This window comes from Penicillium rubens, assembly GCF_028828025.1.
Source record: "Penicillium rubens strain IBT 27055 chromosome Unknown utg000001l_segment0_segment0, whole genome shotgun sequence".
Taxonomy (NCBI): Eukaryota; Fungi; Ascomycota; class Eurotiomycetes; order Eurotiales; family Aspergillaceae; genus Penicillium; species Penicillium rubens.
The window spans coordinates 2,611,645-2,630,551 of NW_026890599.1; the positions used below are offsets into that span (position 1 = coordinate 2,611,645).

Below are 18,907 nucleotides of genomic sequence, written 5' to 3' on the forward strand. Positions count from 1 at the left end.
CGACTCGGTTGTAACAATGAATGAATGTCCAGAATAATGGTAACGTGTAAGTGAAGGTACAAAAAAGCCAACAAATTCAAACAACGAGACATGTCCAAAACTCCGAATCTATATAACGCCGATCAAACGATCATCCAAGGAACATCCCAAACTCCATTACAATAAGTACACAGCAGGCTTATCTAAACGACGACCACCGGGCTGAACTGACTGACTGCTCTTTTGCAGATGCTGGTCTTGGCCTTCTCTTACCTTGTCCCTTGCTCCTTTTTTTTAGATCTCGAGACCTTTGTGCGTGCCGCAGGCGCAGGTGCTAGCCCAATCTAATCGATTATGATCAGCGAGATTCTCAAAAAGCCTAATGAACCAAGGCACTTACTGGATCCTGCCATTGACTGAAAGGTCGGTGCCTTTCAGCCCAAAGGGGTAGCGTAGCGTCGACTGTGGGTTTGATGTTATGGCCCGCCAATTCCTCCCCTGCCCACACTCTTACTCGGCGAACAGCCAGAGGGTCAGGGAAATGCCTCGCCCTCTGAATTGGATCCTTTAAATACGCCTTTGTCTGTTCCAGAAACCCATCTTGCAGATTAGGCGGAATCTCAGGACTAGGCGCGTCTGCCTGTGGTTTTGCACCGGTCTGATTCCCTGTAGTCTTCTTCAACAGTGCTACTGGCGGCCTGTCTGATATTTTCTCCGCTGCAGCTGCTCGCATTTCGTTTCGTTTTTCTTGTTCTGCTCGTACAAATGACATAATTTTATCCACCCTGATCTCCGCCGCTGTCTTCCTTTGAGTCGAAGCTGGTGGTGATGATGTTGTTGACGTCGACTCCATCCGCATTCTTTTCCTTGGGCTTGACACCTCTTCTGTTTCGAGTTCTCTTGTATCCGCATCTTTCTGTGTATCTTCCAGTGCCTCCAGCCCTTCCCTTTCGGAATTTGGTGATGGCTGTGCTTGACGCTTTCGTTCTGGCCCTTCCTGATGTCCAATTCCGCCTAACCTTTCAACTTGAACCAAACATTAGCATGATTGACTGGGGTGATAAATAAGCAGATTGACTCACAATTCATTTTCTTCTTGCTATAATACCTCTCGATCTGTCCAGGGCTGAAGAGCCCACCATGGGATACTGGGGACAGGCTATTCGTTGATTGAGCGCTATTATCGTCAGCGACGTTGACCTTGCTAGTCTCACTGGTCTTGGAAGAAGCGCTGACCTCGCTGCTGGAGCCGGAGGCAGAGAAAAAGCTATCAGGTGATTGCTCTCGAGAGTCCCGAGCTGAGTTGGAGTCAACCTGAACGTCATCGCCGTCGCCAAAGATTGAACCATCTTCTGAGATTGTATCTAGAGCCCACCAGTTAGCACTTTGAGCGAATAGATCTGCAGCATGCAGCATTCATGGGTGTAATGTCAAAGTGACTAGTCTTCCTCTTCCCTGGAGCCGTGACAACCAATCAAGTGACTCGACCTAGACGCCTTGGCTCGGACTGCTTCCATGTAGCTCATTGTGTCTCATACAGGAAAAGGCAAAGGAGCATACAGAGAAACTAAGCACGTTTGAACTCACCAATTCGTGAAGTCTTCATATCGTTTCCTAGAGGCACAGGCGTCGTCGGTTCCGAATAAGTGCCCTCTGGATTCAGTTCCAGGCTAGAGTTCCTGGTCACAGACCACCTTCTGGCATCGACTGACGGATTTTCTTCGCTGTGCTGCTCGCTGTGCTGCTCGCTGTCCTGCTCATTTCCAAGAGCCGTAGTAGTGGTCGTTGGGTCCGAGTAAGTGGCCTCTGGATTTAGTTCCAGGTAAGGTGCCTCTGAGACAGATGAAGCCTTGGACTCTCTTGACTGATTTCCTTTGCCACCCTGCTCACTGCCCCGTTTGATTTCTGCGTCCGGGCTTGCAGAGCGCGGGGCAGTGGGCCATGTCTCCGATGTTGCTCGATTGGAGATGTGGGTAGTTACGACATGCGGATACTGCTTCCCCATGTGTTTGTTATCCAATCGGACTGCCAGCCCTGGACGCTCATAGTCGCGGAAGTGTAAGCCCGTATCACTTGACCTTCGACTAGTCTGCTGGGAGCCTGACGAAAAGTGCCTCGTGATGGGTGCTGGCGGCAGCGCTGGGTACCATTTGTCCCCGACAGTCACAGCCTTGGGCAAGGGACCCGCGGGGTGAGACAGGGATGCATAGATAACCCCCCGCACCCTTGTATCGTTGAGCGTGCTTTCGAGGCACTTGTATGCAAGTTCGTAAAGAGCTGGGTATTCTAGCCCGGTCCATCCGAAGTCACCTTCTTCAAAGGTCCATTGTAGACCGCCGAAGTCACTTTTGCCATCAGGCCTGCCGTATTTGGAATTTGAGGCAGGTCGTTTTATGCTTTGGGTCTGAGTGATCATCCAACGAGGGTGCGGTGCAGCACCTCCAATGTAGATTTGTGGTATGTTATCTTCGTTCTCTACACCTTCTGGGAGATGGGCTTCCATGACGTACACCCATTCCCCAATTACGAAAGCCGGACGCTTTGCTTTCGGCGGGCCCATTTCCACGCGAAGATTGGGAGTAGCCCCAGTCTCAACCTTGCGCTTTTTGGCCTGCGGTTCATAGTGTTCTTCTTCGCTTTCTTCGTCTTCATCATATTGTTTTGTTGAAGCCTTCGTGGCCTTCGCCTTTCTGGCGGTTTTGGCGGTTTTCCCGATTTTGGTGGTTTTGGTTCCTTTCGTCTTCGCAGCTGTGCGCTTTATGCCCTTTGTGGTACTTTTGGCATTGGCAGCCTTTGCAGCCTTTGCAGCAGCCTTTGCCACAGCTTTATTTGCGTCATTCTCAGCCTTGGCTGCAGCTTTCTTCGCATCGTTCAGAGCCTTCACTGCAGCCTTCTCGGCCTTCTTTTCCTCCCTCTCAGTCTTTAGCCGGGCAGCTTTAGTGGCCTTGTCGGCCTTGGAAGGCTTAGCCGGCAGAGGCTGAGCCTTTGGCTGAGTGCCTGTAGTCCTTCGTCGTGTTGTAACCATTTTTCCGACTTGATGGATAGTATTCCGATCTGATTTGATATGTTAGCCAGTGAATGTGTAGAATGGTAGCACGGTGACTATACTTTTTCAATTGGTGTTGTTATAAGTAATATGATTGATCTGTTGGTAGAAAATTCAAGTGAAGAATGTCGAGCTGGTCGTGGTTGAGGGTAAATCTGGACATGTTAGCTCTATATTAATAGAAGACAGAGACCGGTCACGTATTCGTGCGGGTAGACAAAGCACGAGCAGGGATAGACGAAGCAGCGTCAAGATACTTTAGCAACACAAAGAGAATTAAAAATATCTTTTCGAGACCTCTTCTTTGTTGACCGCGCCCAGCTTATTGCAGATACGCCGAGGGCCTTGACAAAGAGCGTTTCAAGTCAGTCTTGATTCGCAAGTTCCACTCTTTGCAATCGAAAATAGCTGTGAATTAATCTGGTTTGTTAACAATTGTAATGCAACAGGTGTATAAGATCTGTTGGCACCTATTCACGCCGTGGCATTTGTTCACTTTTAGCTTGCGAGGATGGAAGAAAAAGAAGCCAATAGAACGAATTAAGGAACCCAACCTATCGAAGTCACTGAAAGAAAAGAAACAAGAGTATCTTCGGACTTCGAGCGCATGAAGAACAATAAAGGACAGGAACCACAAGAAACGAAGCAGCAGTCCGTACCGAAAATCGATATTTAATTTGAAAATAACCACATCAAAGAGAATGAGAGCAATTCCCCGGATATCAGTCCCAGAAACAGAATACCTCGTTTCCGAACCCATATGACATATGAGTCTAAGCCGTTATTCCAGACCATCCCGGGCAATTCGCACCTTGTTTACTCCAGAGAGACCCAGATTCCTATACCGATAATGTAGTATCCTAGCAAGTTGAACACATTCTTCCGGACAAGCTGGGAAATGCGGGACTACGAAGTGCCAGGCCAGGTTAGGGCTCGCTTCCAAGTGAGGATATCAGCCATTTCCAAGAAGTAAAAGCTGACCAGGGGAGACTAAACCTACTTCTTGTCCCGACTTGGCAATGACTCCCCTCACTTCCTATCACAGAAACTCCTCTGAAACAAAGCGAGGCATATTCCCCCGTTGTCTGGGTCTGACGCCAGAATTCGAAACGATACAAAGAGCTTTGAGGATGGATGAGTCCCTGCGGCCGTGAAGGATGAGCCCGTTCGAATCGAGTAAGTAGTATGGCCGCTGGAACACACCTAGGCAGGCTTGTTTCTTTCAAATGCAGAATGGTAATATTCGACATGAGGGGGGAAACCCCGTGGTAGCTTCTATCAATTGGGTGACATGGTTAGGGTTATTATTAGCGGACGCCTATCAGCATGGGACAAAGGATAATTCGAAATTAACGTAGACACAAAACTGCCGGCTTACAAGCCTTTCATTCTGGAATAGCGTATCACTTTCCAGTAACATGACACAAAGAGGGATGCTGTCTCATGGACCTGCTGATCTGATTGCTGCAGGACTACCACATTTCAGTTGAGACAGCTAAAATCACTGTCAATATTCCTCGAATGATCTTTGAATCTCAAGTTGGTGCCAACAACATGATCACAGTAGGGATGGAGATTCCCCAGCACTATCGAAAGAAGCCTAGGGATAATGTACAGATGATAGGCCGTCTTTTTAGAGGAGCATAAAGGGCCACACAAGTAGAAGACCTACTTCCATACTCACCCTCTGGGATGCAATACATGGACTTTATGTCCCTTGGGGCATGTAATGTACGAATACGTAGGAGACTGAGAAGCAAGGGTCAGAAATAAACGTTGGTAGAATAGGAAGACGATTAACAGAAAATAATTTCGTCACTCAAGTACGCTAGATATATTAGCAACCCCAAGCACAGCGGATGTCTGTCTTGTTTGGTCCTTAATTATGTCACAATATGGCAGACCCATCAATTTTAATCTTCTTCAAGCGAACTTTAGCACAATGAAGCGTATTCACGCTCCCTGCCCAGGCAGACTGTCTATTGCCAGTACCTGGGCTCATCGAAGACGTGGTAGCGGTGTCCGCGCACTCCCTGGCCGCGGAACAAGGCAGGGAAGCGGCGGCCAACGGGGACCATCTCCTCTGGGATACGCATCTCATTTTCGGGTTCGGGCTCGCCAATGACGAATTTTCCAACCTAGATCACGAAACAGTTAGAAATTAAGCACGCGTAGAAAGAGAAAAGAAAATTACTTACCTGGATCTCCGTATCCGTGATTGTATCACGACTGATTCTGGCGTAGCCAGTACGGTGCAGCTTCTTGAAGAGAAGGTACTCGCACCATCTATCCCAGTCCGTAGGATCGATATCCTTCATTTGGCTACGCTCACTCACGTAAGTGTTGTAGTTACCCTCGAGCGGCTTGGTGACGAGGTAACTCAACAGGATCAGAGGACGCGGGGAGTCGCCCATCAACTTTGACAGATACTCGCTCTGCAAGCGGCGGTCCTCGGGATCCTCTTCCTGTCCGGAATGGAACACAACAACATCAATCATCTCGCCGTACATGTCCAGTGTGGCGTGGATTGCAGGTGCCAGCTCACCCACAGGCGAGGGGAGGAGGTGGTGTGTGGAGTTCACAATGGGGAATTTGGACAGCAGGGCGGAACCCCAGGTGTGCTTGTTGGGACCGGGGCCGAAGTCGGTGTAGTAGCCAAGGTCCTCCGCGATGAACTGGGTGACATCCCTGTTGCCCATGATGATACGCTGGTTGTCGGATTCGAGGAAACCAATGACATCCAGCTCAAGCTCGCCAATGACGTCGCGCATGCGGCGCTCAGATGACCACATGTTGTTGTCGAGGCCGAAGTGGACAGTCCAGATACCAGCGGTCACAACCTTGTCCTCCTTGTGATAAGGAGTGTAGTCATTGGTCGGGAAGCGGAGGTAGGCGACAGACACGGAAAGCAGTTGCAGCACAGCAAGAACGTAGATATAGTACGATCGCTGTTTCCTGCTATTGGGGTTGACAGGCTTGTGCGGCTTGCGGGAGCGAGTCGAGTTCGAGGTCGCCGCAGAGAAAACACCCGCACCAATGGACAGCATTGTGGTGGTCATGAGCCAGTCAGTGTGCTCACGAAGCAACGGCCCACCTGGCACGAAGGCATAGGCGACAACCCAAACGTGGAAGAGCAAAAGAACCACATAAACGATGAAGCCGATACCGAATGTGCTTGCAGGAGAGTGACGAACGCTGGACACAATCAGAACAGGAGCAACGGCCATGATATAGAACGCAAAGATGAGGGCACCATAGAATCCAGTCCAGTGGTGGTAGCAAGTAAGAAGAGCAGCACCAACGGAACCGACACCGAAGGCAGTCCAGCTTCCAGCGATTCTAGGGTGGAAGATGCCGTACACAAGGCCGGCTCCCATTGCGAAGATCGTCAGAGCACCGTGAGGAGCTGCAAGCGGTCCGCGTACTGGGTATCCGTCCCAGACCCACGAGATCATGGTACTCGAGTCAGTCAAAAGTGACACGATGGCGAACATCAGAGCGCCAAATCCGACACCAGCAAGAGTGGACGAGCCCTTTTTTCCACCTGCTGGCAAGTAATCACCGCCGCTCGTGGTTGAGCCTCTCTGAGACCTCAAAACAGCGAACAGAGCAAGGAAGATTCCGACTTTGTTCCAGCCACCGTTCTCGGCGTGAACAATTGGCCAGAGGGGGTTGTTGGTCTTGCATGCGAACTTGGCAACGACGGACATAATCAATCCGATTCCCCAGGCCATGATACGGGCCTCGAGACGAGGGGTGTTGCCCCTTTCCGAAAAGAAGCTAGCGGTCCATGCTGCACAAGTAGTAGCAAGAGCGAACCCAGTCACAAAGAGTCGGTTGGCAGGATCCTGAAACTTGTATGCGAGAAGGCCAACGAGCGAAAGTAGGTGAAGAAGACGAAGATTCTTCGCCGCTGCATATCGGAGGGACGGGATAACGTAAAGCAACGGGGATGTGCAAGTAACAATGGCAACCTCGTATCCGGAGATACCCATGTGCCAAAGAGGGAAGTCTATCAAGGTCAGACAAGTCCATCCGTACCAGGGTATACATGTCACTTACACCAGACAAGGACAGGCAGAGCAGTCACGATGGTCCAGAAAACAAACTACATTCCATTGTCAGCAACGCAAGAGATCAATGGTCGGCTGGTATAATTTACCCCATTGTAGACATCGGAGGCGGCGTCAATGACCTCGGTCCAAAAGAAGCCTTCGCCAAAGGTGTTGCCCACTGGCTTGCCCTTCCTACGTATGTGGTTAATTTCCAGAGAGGTTGTAGTTGGTTATGGGTTTGTACACACTCTTTCTCCAAGACAGAATCTGCAGTCGTTTCCAATTGCCTAACGAGCACAAACTTAGACAACGTTTTTTCTTTGTTCAAAAACAATATAGCCTTTGGCACTATACATTTGATGCGGGCAATGTCATTTTGGAAGCCACGGTACATACCCTCTGCTAACACCCTTGACATCCCTCACCACCAGTTCGAAGCTCTCAAAGTCAAGAGCTGTGACAGCATCGAAACCGACATCGAACAGGATCAGGGACCATTCAAAGAAGGCATATTTGGTGTAGGCTAAAGGTTTGACTAATTAGCATGCGGTAACCTCCACTTGGATGCGCACAATGGCAAGTACTCACCACCAGGAACCTTGTGGACCTTGTGCTGAATGAAATAGTAGACCAACGGAACCAAAGTTCCAAAGAACAAGCTGGCCATGATTTTGCGGTACTTGACGGCACGGCGGTTGGCCGGGCTGAGCGCGAGGCAACCCAGGGTCCACGGCAAGGTGGCCACCAAGTACGAGATCATGAAGATGTCATGCCAGTCGTGGTCGTCGGTAGATGTGACATAGGTCCAACCGCCGCATGTCAATGTCCGGAAGATGCCCACCCCGGCGACCAACTTGGGTAAGGTCGAGTTTGGACGCGCAGTCAGGATGTACCACAGGAAGACGAGGGCGAAGCGAGGACCGGAAGTAATAGCAATAAAGACCTGGAAAAAGGACCTTTCGGGGTATCGGTCACCGATGGTCGCAGACACGGAGGGGAACCATTCAATGGGGTAGCCGTAATGTTCATTCTGAACGATCTTGTGGTAGTGCAAAGCAACGCCGACAATCAAGGCGCTGATGAACGCTGCATATGCGAAAACCGTGTGAGCCCACGCGACCCATTTGCCATTGATCTATAGAGATGTCAAGTCAGTGGCTTTTCTAGATTCGAATCGCATGGCGCTTGGGAACTTACGGCAACCACGGCATCTCCGTCCTTGTATCGGGGAGCCATGGCGGCGCAGAGGTAAAGGCAATCTCTGCACCTATAAAATGAAAAAAGCAAAAATTGAGAAAGAAAAGAGTGTCAAGAAAAAGAACGAAAGGAAAAACGACTTAAACAAGATGTCACGAGCAAACGGCCCCTGAGAGAAATGAAAACAACGTCCGGATCCCTCGGTGCTTGTGAGTGTCCTTTGCGCTAACCCGATGCGGCTAAGCGCACTCTGGGGCTGATCGGTGTTTTTTCGATGCGGGATGCCGACTTTTTTTTTTAACCTCTTCAGTGAACAGCAATCATGTCCGCCGCAACAGATAAGGCTCGATTCTTCCTCGAGAAGTCTGTGCCTGAGCTCAAGGAATATGAGCGCAAGAAGATTTTCACCAAGGTAAGCCCGCAAAGCGGAGTTCTTCCATCAGAATGGCAGTTGATCAGGATAACCAGGATGAAATTTCCTCAATCGTAAAAAAACGATCTGATTTCGAGCACAAGCTTAACGCGCGTGGTGCACAGCCGGTGGATTTTGTGCGCTATGCTGAATACGAAATGAACCTCGATGTGCTGCGAAAGAAGCGGGTGAAGCGACTTGGGATTCGGTCGGCAGGGTTCAACGGCCAGCGACGCATTTTTTTCATTCTCGATCGAGCTACACGCAAGTTCCACGGCGATATCAACCTCTGGGTCCAGTACATTGAATATGCTCGCAAACAAAAAGCACACAAGAAGCTCCTCATGATTTTCACCGATGCTCTGCGACTACACCCTACCTGCGCCGAATTATGGGTTTATGCCGCTAAGCACGTCCTCGATGATCACGGAGATATGACACAGGCTCGGAGTTACATGCAGCGCGGTCTACGGTTCTGCAAGAGCGCGAGGACAATTTGGATTCAATATGCAAAGCTGGAATTGATCTACATCGCAAAAGTGGTTGCTCGCCAAAAGATTCTCGGACTTGACGAGGAGAGCCAAAAACCTAAGTCGATTCAAGAAGCAGAAATCGACGATGCCGATGCCGACATGATTGCGCTCCCATCACTCACAGCTGAGGACATCAACCCGAGCACTGGAGCGGACGGAGAAGTAGACCAGGTTGCATTGCAAAACCTGAACTCCACACCTGCTCTGAGCGGTGCTATCCCGCTCGCCATCTTCGATACCGCCACAAAGCACTTCAACCACGATGATCGGTTCGGTCAGGAGTTCTTTGATATGACTTGGGAATTCCAGGATGCGCCTTGCCTTCGCAAGATTTTGGAACATGTGATTGAGACGATGCGCGCCAACAAGCCTTCCAGCCCACGGACACAGATTTGCTACATCAAGTTCCCGACCGCTGGAATCCCCTTCACTTCGGCCGAATTCCCGCGGGCGCTTGGTAGCTCGCTTGCCCGCCTCAGAGAGTACCCCATGGGCAAGGACCTCGCACGCCAAGTCGTCAACTGGCTTCAACCTGTTCAGGCAACAGAGGACCTGGACCCTTCTTTGCAGAAGGTTATTGCGGCTACCGTGCGCAATGCAGAGCGCGCGGCACAGGAGTAGCATACATATAGCATACCCAAGTATTTGTACTTAGCACTTAGGCGTTGATCGGTTATTATCAAAATTCAGGGTCCACTGGTGAACTTGTCCCTATGCTATCATCAGGTGGTTTGCATGGTTATCAATCATCGTATTTGCTTCCCCGGCGACTACTTTTCTTGTCGCTGTGTTTTTTCTTGTCTTTGATCCGACCCTCATTTTGAGCCCTTTGTCTGGTTTTTTTTTTCCTCGTTAGATTTGCCAGATTGCTTGCATGGAAAGAGTAAACATACAGTTTTTGGACACGGTTTCTTTGCGCTTGGGATGTTTCCCCGGGGATCACTTCCTTGGCCGAGCTCTGCAATAGTTGATAGAGCTTATCAAAACAGGATTCCACATTGTTAGACTGTTTCCGCTCCTCATCCGACTGGATGATTAGGCACTGGGTTCTTTCGGCGGCATATCGGGAAGCGCGTAGTGGATGGTGTATCAGACGGGGAACCAAGGGCAGCAACGCGTCCAATGGGACTTTCAGGGTAGCTTTGGAGTTGACCCTATTTCCCCCGTTTCCCGGTTAGCATTGCAACATTTTCTCCGTAGTACTATTGATCTTCAAGTGGGGGCGCTGACTTGTTCACATTTTGCCCGCCCGGACCGCTGGACCGACTGAACGAGACCTCGCAGATGTTCCGGGGGATGGTCTTGGAAGTGAGGGTTTTGAGCCAATCTCTGGCTAGTTGTACATCCTGGTCAGCTTGAGATGCAAATCTTCTCAAGGGAGCTCGAAAGCAGTGTATACGCCAATGGCAATACATGATGTACCTAGGTACCTAGGTAGGTAGATAGTTACTGTATACGAGAAGAAGGGAGAGGCGGTGACTAATTAAAACATCTAAAGAATTGCAATGCCGCTTTTCTCGCCAGGTCTAGCCCCGCTTAGCGTACGTAACGGAAGCTTTTATTTGGCTATATAGTTTTTAGAGTAACTGATTTAGATTGCCCAGGTGTTTAAAGTGTTTAAAGTAATTGATGTGGTTAGAGTGGAATGATGTGACATAGTTCCATAGTGGTTCTAGTGTTAGAGTGGTTATAATTATAGTACATCTACAATTGTTCTACATAATTCTATAAACTACCTATTATCTTCTTTCTTCTCTATGAATCTAGTAATCTAGCTAATTAAAATATAAACACGAAAAGAAAAAAAAAAAACAGTTCCCCCTCGTGATGGACATAATCTCCAAAGTCCAGAATCTCAACGCCTCCAATTACTCACCTGACCAAACTTTTTCCACTTCTGACCTGGGCACCTCTAGAACCCCCCACCTATTTCCCTATTCCCCCTTCTTCATCGCCTATTTTACTTCCTTTTCATTCCCCCTTTCCCTTCTGGGTGAGGTCTGAGAAATCCGACCCATCTTTTTCCCATCGCCCCACCTTAGCTTGCGATTGCGAAAATTCCCAAGGACCCTCTTCACCCCGACACTTTTTCTCCGTAGATGAAACCACCACCTCCTCAAAGTCTACATGACGCCCAGTCCCGATGAAGCGCTTCACTTTCGTGGAAAGACTCTGACTCCGGAAAGTCCTCGACCCCTACACATCCCCGAGCCATCCAATATCCCAGTTTTAGAGAACCAAATGGACCCCGTCTTCAACGATACCACCACCTATGAACGCTCGGTGTATAAACAGGTCCCGGAAACACATGGATGGTCGCACGGAGGGTTAAAAGATGGCCAGGGGGGACCGAGTCAGTCCCAAGATGCTGGTAGTTTTCATGGGTCGCAGCCGAATCCTGGGATGCAGAATGCGATGATTGCTTCTGCACACTACCCTCCCAACCCAGCGTCGGGGTCCGAAGGCGTCGGCCATCCGAGCTCAGGTTTTTCTCACTCCGATTCCACTTATTCACACCCTGCTCCGGTTGCTCCGGTATCCGAAGGCTTTGCCACTGGGAGCGAAGTAGATCATGCCCACCCGGAGCAGTCAAGGATGCCGGACCGCCAAATTGCTGAGGAGCGCGTCGGACATAACGGGGGAGGTGTCAATTTCCAGCAACTCCTCGACAATCTCTCCCATCCTAACCCTGGTGCAACCATTCCCGCCGCTTCTTCGGCTGAAAACTCGTCTCTCCACCAAGCGCCTGCTGGCGAGTCCCTCGAATCCCAGGGCATCCCTGCCCACCCTCATGCCCAAAGCCACGATTCTATCCAGGCCCATTATACTCCAAACGACGAGGTGGCATACCGCCAACTTGCGTCTGCCCATGATGCCGCTGCCACTGCATCGCCTGCCTACTCAGCCCAACCTAGTAATATTCAGCCCCAACCCCAGTCTCAGCCATTTGACACTGCCCCTGGAGGGGAGGCTCCTATTGCCACCTTCCCGCAAACCCCATCTACTGGTGCTGAATCTCAGGGCTCCTTGCAAGAGCCTTCTGTAGCCTCCAAGAAAGGCCGTGTTGAAAAGCAGGGTCGGTCAACCAAGCCTGGTGACGATGATTCGCCATGGGGTCCAGAGGTCCAAAAGAAATATGACGAGTTCCTACACGACGAACGAATCTATGTGACGGAAGGTCTTTGGGATCGATTCCCGATGGGCTCCAGGCTGTTTGTCGGTCAGTATTGTCCCGGCTTATATCTACTCTTCGTCTATCTAACAGTTGTACCATATGCAGGCAACCTCCCTACGGAAAGAGTCACCAAGCGAGACATGTTCCATATCTTCCATAAATACGGCAAACTGGCTCAGATATCGATCAAGCAGGCGTACGGCTTCATACAATTTCTAGAGGCGAGTTCCTGCCGTGCGGCTCTCGACGTCGAACAGGGAGCCATTGTGCGGGGCAGGAAGATACGTGAGTGCTCGAACCTATAGCTCAATGATTTCGCTCTCAGAGACCTAACCGTTCCCAGATCTTGAAATCTCAAAGCCTCAGCGATCGACCCGACCCGCTCAAGCACCCGAACCTCCCCGTGCACCGCCGCCACGTCGTTCTCGGTCACCGGAGTTCAGCCGTGCTGCTCCTGGGCGAACCAGCGTCCGGGCCCCGGCCGATCGGTATGACCGGCCTAAGCCATACGAACCAAGTCGGCTTCCATTTAGCGACTTCCGGGATGAACCTTCTCACCGTAGCAGACGCGACGATTATCGCCCGCCGCGATCACCTTCCCCGCGACCCTTTCGGGGGTCTAGAGATGGGTATCGGTCGCGAGACAGAAGCCCAGAAAGATTTGATCGTCGCGAGCGAAGGCGCTCCCGTTCTCCGCGTTCTCCTCGCTCTCCTTATTCCAGAGATCGACGTTACCGCAGCATCAGCCCAAGACCACGTGGTATCTATGAAGGCGAAGCGGATTTACCAGTGCCTCGACGAGCTCAACGAGATGTACCAGAGGTGCAGCTCCTCGTGCTAGAGGAACTTGACAGGTGGGTTGAATCTCTCGGTGTATGTTTGGATAAAGTCACTGACATTGCGAAGAAACTTCGTTCTTCATGTAGAGAACGCTTTCCGCAACCGTGGATTGCGAGTGGATGTCCTGGTGCTTGGTCCACGGATTCCTCTTGGCGCCGCCGTGCATCGTCAGTTTATTGAAGGCGTTCTTGCGGTTGTCCGCCTCTCTCGTCCGAATCAAGTCTCTCGGAAGATTCCTCTGCAGCTATTTGATCGAACCGCTGGATTGGATAATGTCCGCTTCCTTGGTAGGTGTATTCTGTGTTCGTTTCTTCGTCGACACCTTACTTATCTCTCTCTTTTTTCGCATAGATTACCCTGAGCTCGAGCCTAATATGTCCGCTGAGCTCCTGAGCCACCAAGCCCAAGCGATGCAGCGAGGAGCAGCCCCAGCCGCATTTGCACCCAATCCAGGTTTCATTGTCCCTCCAGGACAACCTATGCCGGTTCCTCCACCTGGCTTGCCTGCGCTTTCGAATCCACCCAACATTGCGAACCTCATTGGTTCGCTGGATGGCCCTAGCCTTTCGACTCTCTTGTCGGCGCTCCAGCGGCCTCCCCACTCGCAACCCGTGTCTGCTACTCAGTCACCCTTCTCCTCACCAAACCCACCTCCGGCCGATCTCGCCAGCCTCCTGACCAACACGCATCGGCCTCCACCTATGCAACCTACCGCACAGCAGCCCCTTCCCCACCCACCCTTCAATCTCCAGCCTGTAAATGCACCCGTCATCACCGATCCAAATCTGCTCTCGCTCCTGGCCAAAGGACTAGGTGGACAACAGCAGCAGGGCCAGGGACCTACCGGTCCCCAGGTACAGAACCTGATGCAGCACCTGGCTAAATGGAAGCAATGATTTCACGACTCTCCTACTCCCTATCATTCTCATTCGAACTTAAAGTTCACCTTGTCGTTGTTCATTTCCGGAGCCTGGCGTTCTTGCATCCCTACTTGGTGGATTTCAGTGCTCTGCTTCGATTCCTTTTTTCTGGCTGGCCAAAAACCAGTTCTTGCAACACTAGGCGTTTCCTTTTCTTTCCTTTTTGCTCTTTGCTTCTCATGTGTGACAAACGCAGTAAGATATTAGGTAGATATTAGGGCAAGGCGGTACCTAGGACGGAGTTGACGTGTTTTTTCCTACCATTGGACTCTTGTTTATTGTGACTACTGGTTTATCTCCCCCTTCGGACATAATACAGATGTTCCCTAGAACATGTTGGGTTATACTTATGACGTCTCTTCCTTTCGTATCAAAGTGTGTGTACCTCACTACCATATTCCCTCTACCAACGGCTTAGTAGGGCGTCTTAGGTGCCGCCTTTATGAGGGTGGCCAGAGTCAGGCAAATTACAGTCCATACTTGTAGATAATTGCACGAATTGCCTATGTACGTGCATAGATGTACTAGTACGCAATTTGACAATCTTCCAGGGCCCATGCAAAGGCATATTCCATTGCAGATGCGAAAATTTCTCCCTACTGTACAGCGACGAGTTCTAGACCGTACAATTAGGAATACACAAGGCATTGGGATTGGCATTGGGATTGAGCAACCAAGCCGTGCCATGCTTACAGCTTCTAGCAATGTACCTTCGAAATGGAGTGGTCATCAAAGTACGTGATAAGAGAGAATATGCTACATATTGTACAAAAACCGCCGACGAAGTCCCCATGGCTTCTTATTTCGAACTCCAACCTTGCCCCTTCAACTCCTTCACCTTGGCTGCATCCTCCTTCTGAATGCGCTCAATCGTCTTGTCCCGGTTGAACTCCATAACACGCTTTTCCTTGAAGTATTTCACCTGGTAAACGCGAAGAATATCGGGTTAGCAATCCGCCAATGAATAGACATGACGTAGAGCAAGCTAGGAAACAACAAAAACTTGTAATCCTGGGGATCCGATCAAAGGTCCCGTCGTACGTACCCAGCTCTGTGAACATGCTGCCTCAAACTCCGCAACCTCGCTCGCGCACTTCTGTCGCGCCTTCTTATCATCTTTAATGCCGTCCAGGATATCGTTCTTGTCAAGACAGGCAAAAAACCGATCACGGCCCTCCCAGCAGCGCGCGCGACTCGTTCGGTCCGGGGCAATGCGGCCGCCGTCGGAGGCTTCGTTCTTGTTTGAATCGCCGGAAGACCAAGGTAGCCAGCCCATTTTCGGAGAGATGATTATATCGGAGAGGGAATGAGCGAGAAATTGACCCGACCTCAAATCGGTAGAGAATGCAGTGGTTTGTAGCGAGTTGTGCAGCCAAAAGGTGTCAGTGACGGCAGTTACCCAGTTGTTGGCGGGTCGGACCTGTGACCGCCAAGACTGTTGATCCCACGCAGGCGATCTCCATCTCCGGACCCTTTTTCACTTTCGACGCACTCAACATTCTGGAATTCACATATAATTTTGAAGCCTTTAGTAGCGGATACATTTTGTCTCTGGATTTCGCTTGGAACGCCCTCCCGACTAGCGTTGCATGTTCACTTCCCTACGCATCCATCTTACCCTCGCCTCGAGCGGCGAGCTCAATCCGACCACCTTGGCACCTCGACCTTGAAACGAAATTCGCGAGGGTGACAATACCCCCATTGTCTGTTTAGTTAATGTCCGCGCGCCGGCGTCCGCCAGCGGGGTCGCGCACCGAACTCCCTCCGCTGAAGATCGTCCGCAAGATCCTCTTGCTACAGCTTGCATACTATGCCTGCGCCACGGTGCTCATCTTGTTCACGACAGTTGTCTATGGAGCACCGTTCTCTCTAGATCTGGTCTTTGGCTGGGACTCCCTGCGCGGTGATACGACCATTGGATGGATGCTGGGGTTGGTGTGGTTGTTGAATTGCTTTATTAGGTGAGTCGTCCACTGGTTCGACATCATGAGCAGTATTCCGATCAGCGGCTAATTATACTCTCCTCTTGGGGATGCTCAGCGTCATGTTCCTACTTGTTTTCGTATCCCGCTCAAAGCTGGTCCCGGATTTCGCCCTGACAATCCACTTCCTCCACCTCATCACCACTACTTTGTACACCCACTCCCTCCCTTCAAACCTACTCTGGTGGGGACTTCAATTCGCCAGTGCAGCCATGATGACCTTCCTCGGCATGTGGGCATGCCAAAGACGGGAACTCGAGCCTATCAAGTTTGGTGGACATGGTGGCAGCACACAGGCTGGCCCATCGTCAGAAGCATCTGCCGGCGATGGTCAGCAGGAGTCGAGCTTTGGTCGCGGCCGCGGTCGAGAACGTAGCTTGCAAGAATATGAAATGGATGATATGAAGCGCACGGGCGAGCATGCTGTATGAACCCGTGCCCGCTCGCACCCTCGCACCCTCGCCCCATCATTGATGTTTCCCCGTTGGGGCTATGAACGACTTTTTGCTGTCTGTTATACCTTTTTTTTCCTTCTAACGCTCCGGTCTGTCATGGACTGTTTGGCGCATCTCTTCCATTTTGTATACCCTTGCGGCAGTTGCATCTGTATAGATGGCGTTTGTTCTGAAGGAATTGATTTCCATATTCGTTTTGTTCAATTCCTGTTACATTAATACCTGCTACGGCTGTACCATTTTACTCAGTCAGACAATACGACGAGCTATATAAAAAGAAATCCGTGTGTAATCTCTACTTCTTGAGTGGGAACATAGGCTAGTATCCATCCCCACGAAGGTCAAATGCGGCTGAGCGAAAACTTGTGCTGTCCACTTTGAAGATACTATGTATTCATTAACTAGAGGATCATCCGAAGTCAATACAGCCTCACAGTGCCTTCATTCAACATCTGACGGTCAAATATTGTGGTCGATGATTTGCTCTTTCGACTTCCTAGGTATACTGGCCATTTGAACTCGTCTCCTTCGCGACAGCCTTGCAAGCAAGAAGTTATTCTGGAATTATCGTTCAGCTTGTGTATTCATTGTCCTAAAACTTGGAGAATACATAGGCTACTTATGTAAAATAGCTTTGAACCGAATCGGAATTGTCATATATATTGCTCACACTTTACTGGAGAAATCTTCCGTTTGTCTCTTCGACAAGCAGATCAAACTCAGGCTGGAACTCAGTGTAGAAGTTGTGCTAGAAGTTGTCAGTACATATCCCCAAGCATTTGGTCGTACATGTCTATTCCACTCACAGGATTCTGGGCAGCATCGGCGGTAAACTTAGCCGCATCATCCTTGATGATCTTCTTTGGAAGACCATTAGCTGCTGCTGCTTCAGCAAGAAGCTGTGACCGGCAAGCGTTCTCCAGCATGGAGTAGAGGATCGCTGCTTCATCAACAGTCCGACCGACAGTTAGGAGGCTGGAGAACAGTAAAGTCGCATTAGCCAGAGAGAACTAGACGCATACAGAAAACACAACTGCGAAGATAGGCTTACCCGTGGTTTTGCAAGATGCATGCAATGTTTTCCTTGCCCAATGCCTTTGCAATGGCCTTTCCTTCCTCTGCTGACAGAACAATACCGCCATGGTCTTCGTAAACACCAAGTCTGCCAAAGAAGTTGCATGCATCTTTGGCCAGCTCGTTAGCACAAGTTCAAACCCTCGATATCACATCAAGAGAAAAGTAAAAGGTCACTAACCTTGTGTAAGCATCTCGATAGGCTTTCCAAATGAACTCCACGTCTTTCCATGAATACCATGCGTGTGCGCCGCGGCCACGACATCTGGCCGTGCCTTGTGAATCTCTGAATGAATCAGGAATCCAGCTTCATTAACAGGTAGCTGAGCTCCACCGTCGACAACATATCCATCAGCATCTAGAAGAACGAGATCCGATGCCTTGATAGTTGAGAAGTGCTTGGCGAACGGGTTCATCCAGAAATGGTCCTTGAGAATTGGGTCTGCAAGCCGTCAGAATACTCTTGGTCGCCCATAGCAATATTCCATTTCAAAGGAAGCGTTACACCTACCTCGCATCGAAATGTGCCCGGAGACACCCTCCCCATACCCTAGCTTGCCAAAGTACCGGAATGCAGCAGCCATGTGCTCCTTCATCCACTTGCGCTTCTCAGTTAGATCTGAAAATGTGGGAATACCGCGGAGTCTCAGTGTGCCATTTCGGCCTCCGCGAGCCAGACTCTGGAAGGATGCATCATTTGCCGCTGGTGGTAGTGGCGGCAGTTGGTCTTCGTTGGTCAGGCGAACGGACTGCTCTTGCTGCGTTACTGTTGTAGATGACATGACGGAGGATTTGTGGTTTAAAGTATTACCTCAGGAATCGTGCCTTTAAATATCGAGAGTTGATGTTCATGTCCGGTACTCGGGGTTGTCTCCGAACTTCTTATCTATGTTGTATGTAGACCCCGCCCTGTTGTTGGAAGGCGCTAGCAATATACAGACAATGCCAATGCATTTGGATGTATTTGAATTTGAAATTGATTCGAAATCGAATATCTATTGGCTCTAGAGGTATCTCATGCCATTGTGATAAGGCCATGAGATTATAAGATTGGTCAAGGCTTGCTTCTCTGCCTCCAAATCCGAATTGCCTGCATAACCACATTGGGAAACACTATAACCACATTACATGTACTGTATTATGACTTCCATAAGCTGGGTACATATGTATATTGAAGTGTCCTCCGTCTCTTATATTTTATGCTTTATAGTATCATCCATAGTCAGTAATGGCCTCATC

At 50.1% G+C, this 18,907-nt stretch overlaps 8 protein-coding genes across 8 annotated transcripts; 3 read left to right on the plus strand and 5 right to left on the minus strand.

Moving 5' to 3' along the window:
- Positions 1-254: 254 nt before the first annotated feature.
- N7525_001033 (uncharacterized protein) lies at positions 255-3,004 on the minus strand (the record flags this gene model as incomplete). Its single annotated transcript, XM_002558333.2, has 4 exons — positions 255-323; positions 380-1,005; positions 1,062-1,343; positions 1,567-3,004. Coding segments are annotated over 4 exons (2,415 nt in total), but the record flags the coding sequence as incomplete, so codon positions are not given.
- Positions 3,005-5,004: 2,000 nt separating this feature from the next.
- N7525_001034 (uncharacterized protein) lies at positions 5,005-8,316 on the minus strand (the record flags this gene model as incomplete). The annotated part of the gene is made up of 8 exons (XM_061211735.1): positions 5,005-5,163; positions 5,224-7,037; positions 7,088-7,133; positions 7,188-7,272; positions 7,329-7,367; positions 7,477-7,603; positions 7,669-8,215; positions 8,278-8,316. 8 exons carry the CDS (start codon positions 8,314-8,316, stop codon positions 5,005-5,007), a joined length of 2,856 nt encoding a protein of 951 aa, XP_061070961.1.
- Positions 8,317-8,599: 283 nt separating this feature from the next.
- Positions 8,600-9,843, plus strand: N7525_001035 (snoRNA-binding rRNA-processing protein UTP6; the record flags this gene model as incomplete). Its single annotated transcript, XM_002558331.1, has 2 exons — positions 8,600-8,689; positions 8,746-9,843. The coding sequence occupies 2 exons, from the start codon at positions 8,600-8,602 to the stop codon at positions 9,841-9,843; spliced, it is 1,188 nt and encodes a 395-aa protein (XP_002558377.1).
- A 121-nt stretch (positions 9,844-9,964) lies between these two features.
- N7525_001036 (peptidyl-tRNA hydrolase domain protein) lies at positions 9,965-10,637 on the minus strand (the record flags this gene model as incomplete). Its single annotated transcript, XM_061211736.1, has 2 exons — positions 9,965-10,376; positions 10,453-10,637. 2 exons carry the CDS (start codon positions 10,635-10,637, stop codon positions 9,965-9,967), a joined length of 597 nt encoding a protein of 198 aa, XP_061070962.1.
- A 712-nt stretch (positions 10,638-11,349) lies between these two features.
- On the plus strand, positions 11,350-14,133 carry N7525_001037 (putative RNA-binding protein (Nab3); the record flags this gene model as incomplete). Its single annotated transcript, XM_061211737.1, has 5 exons — positions 11,350-12,442; positions 12,503-12,663; positions 12,741-13,219; positions 13,304-13,524; positions 13,589-14,133. The coding sequence occupies 5 exons, from the start codon at positions 11,350-11,352 to the stop codon at positions 14,131-14,133; spliced, it is 2,499 nt and encodes an 832-aa protein (XP_061070963.1).
- An 823-nt stretch (positions 14,134-14,956) lies between these two features.
- N7525_001038 (cytochrome c oxidase subunit 6B family protein) lies at positions 14,957-15,433 on the minus strand (the record flags this gene model as incomplete). The annotated part of the gene is made up of 2 exons (XM_002558328.1): positions 14,957-15,079; positions 15,203-15,433. 2 exons carry the CDS (start codon positions 15,431-15,433, stop codon positions 14,957-14,959), a joined length of 354 nt encoding a protein of 117 aa, XP_002558374.1.
- Positions 15,434-15,873: 440 nt separating this feature from the next.
- Positions 15,874-16,570, plus strand: N7525_001039 (protein SYS1; the record flags this gene model as incomplete). The annotated part of the gene is made up of 2 exons (XM_002558327.1): positions 15,874-16,118; positions 16,198-16,570. The coding sequence occupies 2 exons, from the start codon at positions 15,874-15,876 to the stop codon at positions 16,568-16,570; spliced, it is 618 nt and encodes a 205-aa protein (XP_002558373.1).
- Positions 16,571-17,267: 697 nt separating this feature from the next.
- On the minus strand, positions 17,268-18,450 carry N7525_001040 (class II aldolase/adducin domain protein; the record flags this gene model as incomplete). Its single annotated transcript, XM_002558326.1, has 5 exons — positions 17,268-17,342; positions 17,401-17,569; positions 17,646-17,778; positions 17,850-18,110; positions 18,180-18,450. 5 exons carry the CDS (start codon positions 18,448-18,450, stop codon positions 17,268-17,270), a joined length of 909 nt encoding a protein of 302 aa, XP_002558372.1.
- Positions 18,451-18,907: the final 457 nt, after the last annotated feature.